This window comes from Vigna angularis, chromosome 1 (genome assembly GCF_016808095.1).
Source record: "Vigna angularis cultivar LongXiaoDou No.4 chromosome 1, ASM1680809v1, whole genome shotgun sequence".
NCBI lineage: Eukaryota > Viridiplantae > Streptophyta > Magnoliopsida > Fabales > Fabaceae > Vigna > Vigna angularis.
The window spans coordinates 58,250,623-58,261,591 of NC_068970.1; the positions used below are offsets into that span (position 1 = coordinate 58,250,623).

General features: G+C 38.0%; 2 protein-coding genes across 2 annotated transcripts; one reads left to right on the plus strand and one right to left on the minus strand.

The window, feature by feature from the left end:
- LOC108344114 (acyl-coenzyme A oxidase 2, peroxisomal) lies at positions 1-5,785 on the plus strand. The gene is made up of 7 exons (XM_017582583.2): positions 1-534; positions 626-741; positions 1,429-2,309; positions 4,099-4,278; positions 4,371-4,537; positions 4,633-4,756; positions 5,365-5,785. The coding sequence occupies exons 1-7, from the start codon at positions 95-97 to the stop codon at positions 5,518-5,520; spliced, it is 2,064 nt and encodes a 687-aa protein (XP_017438072.1). The 5' UTR covers positions 1-94; the 3' UTR covers positions 5,521-5,785.
- LOC108344108 (protein ALTERED PHOSPHATE STARVATION RESPONSE 1) lies at positions 5,775-10,767 on the minus strand. Its single transcript, XM_017582578.2, has 5 exons — positions 9,007-10,767; positions 8,836-8,913; positions 7,995-8,200; positions 6,919-7,142; positions 5,775-6,773 (listed from the first exon to the last, which is right to left on the minus strand). The coding sequence occupies exons 1-5, from the start codon at positions 10,034-10,036 to the stop codon at positions 6,104-6,106; spliced, it is 2,208 nt and encodes a 735-aa protein (XP_017438067.1). The 5' UTR covers positions 10,037-10,767; the 3' UTR covers positions 5,775-6,103.
- Between the last annotated feature and the right edge of the window lie 202 nt (positions 10,768-10,969).

A 10,969-nucleotide genomic window follows, 5' to 3' on the forward strand; every position in this document is an offset into this window, starting at 1 on the left:
ATCGACCAAACAGTCCCTTGAGCCCCCACCACATCATATAACAATAACAACAGCTTTTCTTTTTCCTTCTCCTCTCCAATCCCTCCAAACCAAAATGCAAATTCCAAACTCCAAACCCAACTCCGACTCCGACCCAGTCTCCGAAGCAGAGCGGCGAATCCAGATGCTGGCCCTGCACCTGAGCCCCGTCGCGTGCGTGGCGGCGAGGCAGTTGGAGATGGAAGTGTGCGGCGGGCGTGGGAAGCTGAGCGTGGACACCCCATCTCTATCGAGTTACATGCGAGGTAAGCAAAGGGACATTCAAGAGAAGGTGTTCGATTACTTCAACGCCAATCCGCATCTTCAAACGCCCGTTGAGATCTTGAAAGACGACCATCGCGAATTGTGCATGAAGCAGTTAACGGGACTCGTCAGAGAAGCGGGGATTCGACCCCTTCGTTACGTAGTCAACGATCCCACCAAGTACTTCGCCATCTTGGAAGCCGTTGGAAGCATTGACATGTCGCTCGGGATCAAGATGGGGGTCCAGTACAGGTAACTAACTGCTTTCGCTAATGTCCAATAGAATGAGTCTAATTTCATCCATGTTAGTGTGCCTTTTTTGTTGACTACTTTTCTTGTGCAGTCTTTGGGGTGGTTCTGTTCTGAATTTGGGGACAAAGAAGCATAAAGATAAGTACTTTGATGGGATTGATAACTTGGACTATCCCGGTTGTTTTGCTATGACCGAGCTTCACCATGGTAATTCCATCTTCTTCTTTTCTGATGTTGGTTAAGTTGTTGACATTGTAATTGTGCGCTTTGTTTTTTCATCCCATTGGTTTGGTTAGTATCACTGACTCGTGATGATGGAGTGAACTTATGGAGGACACTCTGGAACTTGTAACTCGTTGTAAAGAAATGTAGGCATCAATTTAGGGTACAGAGGCTTGATTGATATTAGAGAACCTTTTTTTTTTATGGCGTTTACTGATCATTATAAAATGTTTAAAACAATTTTTACGCACTCATAAACAGAGGGATTTATACAGAAGCATTGGTATCAGGGATTTTGTTTTCTCCTGTACATATCTTTAAGTAATAAAAGTGATTACAATATTTAGTTTTGTAATTATGTGTGAATAATAACAAATAAAAATATAAACTACTAAATTTAAGATGTCACCGAACCCTATTTGATCTAATATATCAAACGGCAGTTTTTATTTATGTTCAATTGCCAGTAAAGTGGAGTTCAAGTCTTTAACCAACAACCCTTGCTTCCTTAGTTAGATTGTTTTCCATTCACAGCTTAAACTACTTTTGGATTGTGAGGCATTTTTTTCCTTGGAATTTTATATTTATTGTGTTTTAACTCAAACATGCTACCACATAGCTTCTCCGCAGGTATACTGTTCTAAACTGCTTACCTTTTGGTGCTTTTGAAAGGTTCAAACGTGCAGGGCCTCCAAACTGTTGCCACCTTTGATATAATCACTGATGAATTTATCATTGACACACCAAATGATGGTGCCATCAAATGGTGGATTGGCAATGCTGCAGTGCATGGAAAGTTTGCCACTGTTTTTGCTAGGTTGAAATTACCCACTTATGACACCAAAGGAGTTACTGATATGGGTGTCCATGCTTTCATAGTTCCGATAAGGGATATGAAGACCCATCAACCACTTCCTGGAATTGAGATACATGATTGTGGCCATAAAGTTGGCCTCAATGGTGTGGATAATGGAGCATTGAGATTCCGCTCGGTAAGAATTCCTCGGGATAATCTTCTAAACCGTTTTGGAGATGTCTCCCGCGATGGAAAATACACTAGTAGTCTTCCTACAGTAAATAAGCGATTTGCTGCAACTCTAGGTGAACTTGTTGGTGGTAGGGTAGGCCTTGCATATTCTTCAGTAAGTGTCCTGAAGGTTTCGGCCACAATTGCCATCAGATATTCTCTACTACGTCAGCAATTTGGACCTCCAAACCAACCTGAAGTTAGTATTCTTGATTACCAGTCTCAACAGCACAAGCTTATGCCAATGCTTGCTTCTACATATGCTTTTCATTTTGCAACAACAACTTTGGTGGAGAAATACTCTCAAATGAAAAAAACTCATGATGAAGAATTAGTTGCAGATGTCCATGCTCTATCAGCTGGTCTAAAGGCTTATATAACATCCTATACTGCAAAGTCACTCAGCATCTGTAGGGAAGCCTGTGGAGGTCATGGTTATGCTGCTGTAAACCGGTTTGGTATTTTGAGGAACGATCATGATATTTTTCAGACATTTGAAGGAGACAACACGGTTCTACTACAACAGGTTTTTGGCCAAAACTATATTGCTTTTAATGTTTAATACCCTCTTACCTTTATAATCAGGTCTATTGGTATGTTTAATCAGATAACCAATATAAAATAGGAAAAAATGGCCTTAGAATTCATTGATTTAAATCTGGGACTGCGTTTGTTGCTTCCCATATAGAAAGATACTTGCACTCTTATGCACTTCGGTGCTGTAGGGAATTGTGAACAAAGCTGCATTGAAGTTTTGCTTAAATACCAGATAATTAATAGCCAGCCTACACAGGGGCGAAGTCAGGAATTATTTTAGGGTAATCAACTTAAAATATCATAGCTTTCATGATATATGAAAAAAAGTTATATATTTTCTAGTGTTCACACGAAATATATAATAATATTGAGTATATGAAATAGTAACTAACAAGTGTGTGTAGTACGTAAGTGCAACAACCACTTGCAAATGGAAAAGAAATAGAAGAAAGTAGAAGTCTTTCAATGTCAATAAGAAGAACCCATATTAATTTTTATACATGTATAGTAATTGAATTTCAAAACGTAGGGGTGGTCGTGGTTCTCTTGGGCCATCCCACTTGCTCCGCCCGAGTCTACATTTATAACTAGCCTGTTGGTATTTTCATTAGATATCCAAGATAATATAGGAAAGAAGGACCTTAGAACTCAGTCATTTAAATCAGTGTTGGTGTTTGCTGCCCTCCCTTATAACAAATATATTTACTGTCTTCTACTATAGGAGTTAGATTTAGCAAATTGAGAGTGCAGTTTCATCTGCAGTTTTCTTTTGATCAGATCATGTAACACTTTTGCAACAGAACTGAATTCGGTTATAATACAGTGAATTTTCAGTACTGTTCTAATTAATTTTTTGTTATCTATCAAATTAGTTGAGAAGTACCCAAAGCATTTGAACCACCCTAAAAAATTAGCTATTAAAGGTAAGGGAGGAGAACTGGATACTTAAATACTACGATGAGCATCCCATCCTACTCAATGTGAGACTCAAGCAACCTAAAATATCCAATCTCCTATCAATGAACAAAGCATCTTTGAAGTTTGGCTAAAATAAAAGACCAATAATGGGAAGTTGCTGCTGGTTGGGAATTATTTGCAACTGGCTTGCCCTTACTTTGCTTCGAATACCACTTTAACCTTGTTCTGTCATCTGCATTCTTCTGATGCTAACTGTTGGTAAAAAATTTCCGGGTCTTGCTTTTGTTAGTCTCCAAATGAAAATGCCAAAGTAATCTAATAAAACAATCTATTGAATTATTTGATTGCTGGTGGAAATATATTTTTGCATCATCACTTTCATTAAATCTGTTCTAAAAGCTAAGATAGATAAAAATGTACCTTACCTGTGTATTAGATATTGGGGAAATCTCATGCTTCCTGAGATCTTGATTGACAGTTTGATCCTTAACTATCAGCGATAGATTTGTCGTGGGCAGCAAACTAGAATGGTTCATTGTAGATATCCGACCTTCGTAACAGTTGCTAATTGCAAAGGATTCTAAGGTATTGGCTCTAGATAGGATCAATAGCATATCCCAAGTATAGTGCATAACTTTCGAGCCTCAAGTACGCAAAGCCCGAGAAGGCTACAATTGATGGATGGCATCCTGGGGAGGGTACAAGTTCATACTTAAAACCACGAAGCTTAACCTTTATTTGATGGCTACTCTAGCTTTACATATTTAAGGCCATGCACTATGCATTTTGTTTGGTTTTGCTGTTCTTGTATTGGACCCAGGTTAACTAATAAGTTTTGGATTTTTCCTTTACAAATAAAGGTTGCAGCTGATCTTTTGAAACAATACAAGGGAAAGTTCAAAGGAGGAACTTTTGCAGTGACATGGAACTACTTGAGAGAATCCATGAATACATATCTGTCACAGCCAAATCCGGTAACTGCTAGGTGGGAAGGCGAAGATCATTTACGGGATCCTAATTTTCAATTGGATGCCTTCAGAGTGAGTTTTACCTTCATTCCTTGACTAATGATTAAATATTGTTTATGATGACACAAATAATTAAACAACTTATATTGATTTTCACCGTGCAGTATCGAACGTCTAGATTACTTCAGAGTGTTGCTGTGCGACTCCGAAAGCATTCTAAATCCCTTGGGGACTTTGGTGCATGGAATAGATGCTTAAATCACCTTTTGACACTTGCAGAGTCGCATATTGAATCAGTCATCCTTGCTAAATTCATTGAATCCGTGCAGAGGTGCTTTCCTAGTTCTTTGCACTTGTGTATTATCTCCTTTATATACTTATTTTTTACGTTTCATTCAATTTTAACTCGACCTGTATATGCTCCAGCTGTCCCGATCCAAGCTCGCAAGCTGCTCTGAAGCTCGTCTGTGATCTTTATGCTCTGGATCGAATATGGAATGACATTGGAACCTACCGAAATGTTGACTATGTGGCTCCTAACAAAGCTAAGGTATAGAAAAATTCTCCTTGAAATAAAACTGGTGTAATATTTTCGATAAAGAAATTAATGCTCAAGTCAAAACAAAAATTATTGATCTGTTTCTAGTTTTCCTAGCAGCTCAGAAACCCTTAATATGAATTGGGTAATAGCCACTACGGGGGACCGTTCTAAAAAGCCAAGAATAACTAGTAAAAACCTACATGACACAGTACTAGTACTGCGAGGGACAAATATGAATGATTTTCATGAAAATTTGGATAACCTTGGTTAGACACCTTGAATGACATTTTTATCCAATGGACAATGTCGCTCATTGTTTAACTACGTATGCACTTCTTTTTTAACATTTATTTCTTACCCATGAGAAATTTCAAGATTAAGGAAAATAAGATGAGATATGAAGATTTCATATTGATACACTGGTTATCCCTCTCAACAAAACATAAATCAATAATGAGCGTGAGTTGGCTTTGTTGAAAGTATTGTTTATTGCAATCACTTTTAAACCTTGAGAAGATAACAGTAGTGCATATGTATGAGGATGGGAATGCAAGGACCTTGCCTTTTGTTTACGCTGTAATCTTATTATTGGATATTGAAGTTTTTTCATTTCACAGGCAATCCACAAACTCACGGAGTATCTTAGTTTCCAAGTGAGGAATGTTGCAAGGGAACTTGTTGATGCATTTGATCTTCCGGATCATGTTACACGGGCTCCTATTGCTATGCGGTCAGGAGCTTACTCGCAGTACACACAACATGTGGGATTTTAATAACAAAGGGCTCAAAGAAGATTCGTGTTTTTTGGGGAATTGACCCGATAATTCTTTTGGTCCAGGGTTAAAATTGTGGCACCTGACCAAGATCGCCACACTATGGAGCCATAAATGAAGTTTCAGTTGAAGATTAGATTATCCACGGAAAATAAAGAATCGTCTGTATATAGATATTTAAAAAGATATTGATCGTGTGGCAAAATTCTATGATACATTTTAAAAAATGTTAATTTATAATAATAAAGCAGACGTCGAGACCAAATGAGAATATAATCGATTACGCTTTTCTGCTGTGTCATGCCAATGGATGCAGTTTCAGTGATCCACAAGCATATAGAAAAAAAAAATAAAGATGGAGATCTGTGTCGTGAACACATCCCCAGCTAAGTACCATATGATTCTCCCAAGAAAACAAGACTTTGCTACCCATCAGTTACAGAAACTTACTCTCCGTTTTTCATCTCAAACTTCTTTTTTCAACAGGCTCATGATCATGTGTTTATGTTTTTGGGCGTTTTTCATATATAATAAATTAATGTCAAGCAAGCACAGTAGAAAATTTTGTTCATATACTTGAAAATTAAGCTTTTTCAGTCCTGATAGTTCTGCAATTATGATATGCGTTTCGAGCTGCTTCACTTTTTTGCCTGATATCTTCATACATTTTCAATGATGCCTCAGAAAATTTCGTAAGTCGATCAAGAACCTTGGTTAACCTTGCATGAATACAGCTCAAATTTGCAGACTCATCTTCATTATCTTCATTAGTTTTGCTCTCCTCGGTTTCTGCAGTTCTTGCATTTCCAGAATTCTGTTTCTTGAAAAGTTGGTCATTCTGCTGCTCGGTCCGCAGGTGAAGATCAGACAAAAAGTCTATGATTGCCTGACTTAGTTCCTCAGAAGGTAAAGCCTTGATCCCAGCAGACCAGTCCCGACAAAGAACAAATATAGGTGGTGCCAGAAGTCTGCGAGGGGAGAACGGTCTTCTGCTCTTGGAACGCTCCCTTGGTAGCAGTATACAGTTTTGCAGCCATGCATTGAGTGCTTCCACATATGAAGTGAGGCTGTTAATCCAGTTTGCAAAACTCAGACCAAAGAACTCAACTTCTTCTAGAAGCCGGGTCATTATCTCCCTGCGCACTTCTCCTCGCAACAAGGTTTCTGTTGAGTTTCTTGAATGATATGCTAAGGAGATGGTGATGTACTGTGCATGATGACATTCCAGCATGGCCTTCCACATTCTGATCAATCTGCATAACCCGTAGTTTCTCAGGTCATTAGTGGTTATAGGTTCATAGCTTTAACACTCAGCTGGCAAGGAATAGTTGTTTATCAATAGCAAACAGTTAACTTCAACAATGATAACAAATGTAAAATCCAGAACCTCTCACTTACCCTTCTGTAAATTCCAAAAGTTGTGGGAGCAATTCTTCATCCCTCATTCTCTCAATTCGTTTAGATATTGAATCAACAGAATATATAGCCACTCTTAACCGCGAATGCAGATCCTTCACAACAGACCGGGTCTTGTCAATCACATGAGAGCCTTGATCTTTTGCAAATTGATGCCTAAGCTGGTGACATTTTCGATCATACTCCTTCATGATGGATTCACTAGCCTACAGACAGCCAATAAGTGGTCAAATGTATCAGGGATTGAAAACACAAATTTTCGAGGTGCAGTACTAAAGGCATATTTTGGCTAGTATTTTCGACTTCCAAAGTCTTTCTTAAAGGCATATTTTGGTTAGTATTTTCGATTTCCAAAGTCTTTCTTTCCCTTAAGTATCAGTGATTTATGTGTCAAACGGTTTAAGTAATTTACTGGCATCACTTGTTTGATTATTGTTGACAAATTGCATGAACCCAACAAATTGCATGAACCCATTCGAGAGTTTGAGTTGAAGTAGTGAGGTACTATTGACAATAGAGAATGCAGTAAATTTTTTCAACCATAGTTTAACAACGCTTTTTTGTTTTCATTTTCTACACCAGATTCCCAAAGGATAATGAATGAAAAGAAAATCTTGACACAACTTGTCTAGTATCAAGAGTTCCCTACAACACCATATAAGATATATACAAAATTAGCCCTGAAATCAGAATAAGCACAACAAATTAACATGATGTTGGTTATGCATTTTCGAAGACGATAAGTAGGATAGGCATGGAATCATAATTTTTCATGTCTTACACCCTTTCATTTTATAACCAGCATCTCAAGATAACCACATGTTATGATTTCAATGTGGAAACTTCTATAGGCATAAATGTTCAAGGAACTCAGATGTAATCGACTCACTCACTGGATATTTTGAAGATATTAGATACCAATTGCTTAATATGTAAATTAGCATACTCATACATCAGCCAGCGTCAGTTTTATCCATTTATGTCACACTTTAATTTTCATACTTTAATTGTTTTCACCATAGTCTCTTTACTCTTCATTTCTATGCTACTTGTAATACCTTTACTTCATCATAGAGCTTTCGCTCCCATGCATATAGTCTGTCAAGGGTGGATGAATGGCTTCCAGCAATCATGCAGACTTCTTCAACAAAGTCACTTCCACTATCATCAACATCTTCCTTTGTTTTTGCAGCCAAAGCATTCTTAGATGAGGATGACCGAGAAGATGCTGTCCTTTTCCAACTTATAATTTTTTGGGCAGGTTCTGCAGAAGAAAAAGAAAAAAAAAGAGATAAATTATTCAATCCTAAGAATTCATCTTTCAATAATCAAACTTTGACATACAACAGAAACAGTGACCTCGTAGTTAAAGAGTAAAATCTAGCCAAGAAAAAATTTGAGAAATACTGAACTTACAGATAGATTGCATTGCATTGCATCAAATAGAAAACAATGCCGCATGCCTCTTTATTTCCAAATTCATTACACGGTAAAATCTTATGTCAACATGGCTTACCTTTACAACACTGCTTGCTAACCATTATTAATTTGTTGACAAAATTTATACCTCATGAATTCAAAGGGATTACTGCAGGTTGTTTCATACAAAAATTACCTTAATCCAAGATGTAAGAACTAAGAAACCATATTCATCAACCAATTTAAAACATTCAGAAAGTTGAGAATATAACAGTTTGTGACATGTCCAGAATAGTTTCATTTCATTTGTTACGGGAAATGGAGAATTTAACAAGAGCTAATCAAGCATGTAGAAATCTTCAAGAGAGCAACAAACTTAATTCAAAGAATGATTAACAAAACCTAAATCATGAAGGATGTGATATTTAAGACTAGATTAGTTACTAATCAGTGTCTAATTACAGAATCAAAGCAACTTACCCTGGAAAACAGGTGAAGCCTTTCCCCCGCAACAAACAGGCTGGAAAGCTGACAGCATATCCATGGTAGAGGATTTCACTATCAGAAGAGACAGCAGAAGATTAGTAATAATAAAAAGACTAATCAGTTTGCAGTACTAGATAAAAAGTTCACATAATACCAAGGAATTACCTTTTGCTTCAGAATACCCCACCATGATTTTGTTTGCTTCTAATAACCTCAAGACCTCCCTACCAGATTCAGAAGCTCGAATGAACCGATGCTCTATATCCTTTATGCTGGAGAGAAAATCTTTAGCTCTGTGGGTGATGAACTCTGAAGGATCCTCTCTTTCCGCGGACACATTTTTTCCAGCCATGTTCTTCTCCTTCTTTGAACTGGATCTTCCACCAGCACCCTTGTCTGCAACAGTTCGGCTTACTTCACCTGCCTCACTCGGCAACTCTATCTCTCTCACTTCTCCATGAACCTTTTGTTTGCCCCCTTCCACTCCTCTTGAAACAATTGAATGATCAAGGTAGGGAGCATAAGAATTTCCACCCTCATTTCCCATTGCATCACTGCTGAACTTTCCAAACTTCTCATCAAGGTTACGTTGCATCATGCAATGCCCATCTGAACCGACATGCAACCACTGATCTCTATTTTCTTCATCCCTACACTCTCTGGAGTCACTGCAATGCACTGCAAACCTGAAGCTCTCACTATCCTCCCCAGGATCAAAGAAATCCCAAGACGCACCTGACTCAGGAGGAGGTGGTGGAGGTGGAGGCATTGGAACCACAGTGGATTCATCATCCAAATAATTGATGTTTCCACATGCATTGACTGTAACAGTAACAGCAGCATTACCCCCCGACCTCATGTAACTAAGAGTGGTGGCCACAGGCGGCGAAAGAGGACTCTCATTGTGCAAAGGTGACTCCGAAACTTCAACCTCAGCAACATGTGAAGGTGATGGAGAAGGGTAACTAGTTTGAGAAGGGGTTTTGTCAGATACAGACAGAGATGACTCTGCCACTACCTCAGCCTCAGCATACCTGCGGAGAGAAATGCCAACATTTCGAAGAGATTGAATGTACGAAACATGTGCAGCTGCTAAAGCATATCTTGAATCGATAGCCACCTTGATGAACCGCTTTCTTTCCCTGCACAAACTCAAAGCTTCATTCTTTTCTGCTTTTGAGTTCGTAGCACCCATTTCCCCCTTTAATCGGATTAAATTACATCGATTCACTGAACATTCAAAGAAAAGACTCTATTTTTACAACCCTCACCACAATCCATTACTATTTCTTCATAGCTTCACATTCACAATCTCACACCACATTCGAAAGGGTCCACTTTAATAAAAAATAAATAAACAAAACAAACCCAATGAGGATGAAAAGTAAGATATCATAACCCTTCACCTTGACAGCTGGAAAAGCAAGACCTCCTTGGTCAAAATGTGATCTTTATTATATTTCAGACAGTGATGAACAGAGAAGCAGGGAGCACCCAGGTTGGTTGCATGGTGATGCAGTAAGTGTAGAAAATGAGAGGTCTTAGGGTAGTGGGAAAGGGACAAGACCCTTTGTTAGAGGCAGATAAGGAAAAGAAAGAGAAATGGTGGTGGTAAAGTTATTGAGTTGGTTTCTCAGAGACACAAAGAAGGAAAGGGAAAGCAATGAGGGTAGGTAAAAGTCATCAAAACAAAGGGCATCAAGGGAAACTGAAGCGTATCAGTGTGGTTGTAGTTTATGAGTATGTATGTAATAAGATTGTAGCAGGGATTCTGCAGGGAAGGCCCGGGCAATGAACAAGGAGCATTGTGCAGTGCAAAGATGGAAAAAAGGTGGAAAAGGAGAAACAAACAAAAATGGTGAACCACTGCCAGTAATTCTGCAGCAGTTATTACTCACATCAAGTGGTCACAAGAGCTACTCTGAAACTTCAAATAAATAAATAAATAAATTCAACGGTAACAGTTGTGTATATTTGATTAAAATTTTATTTAAAAAATCATAAAATAAAGTCACAAAATATAACATTTAAAGTAAAATGAAACTTATTGAAAAAACAAATCTCTAAAATAAAGTTACACAATGAAACTCATTTCAAATAAACTGAAATTTCTTATCATACATTAAAA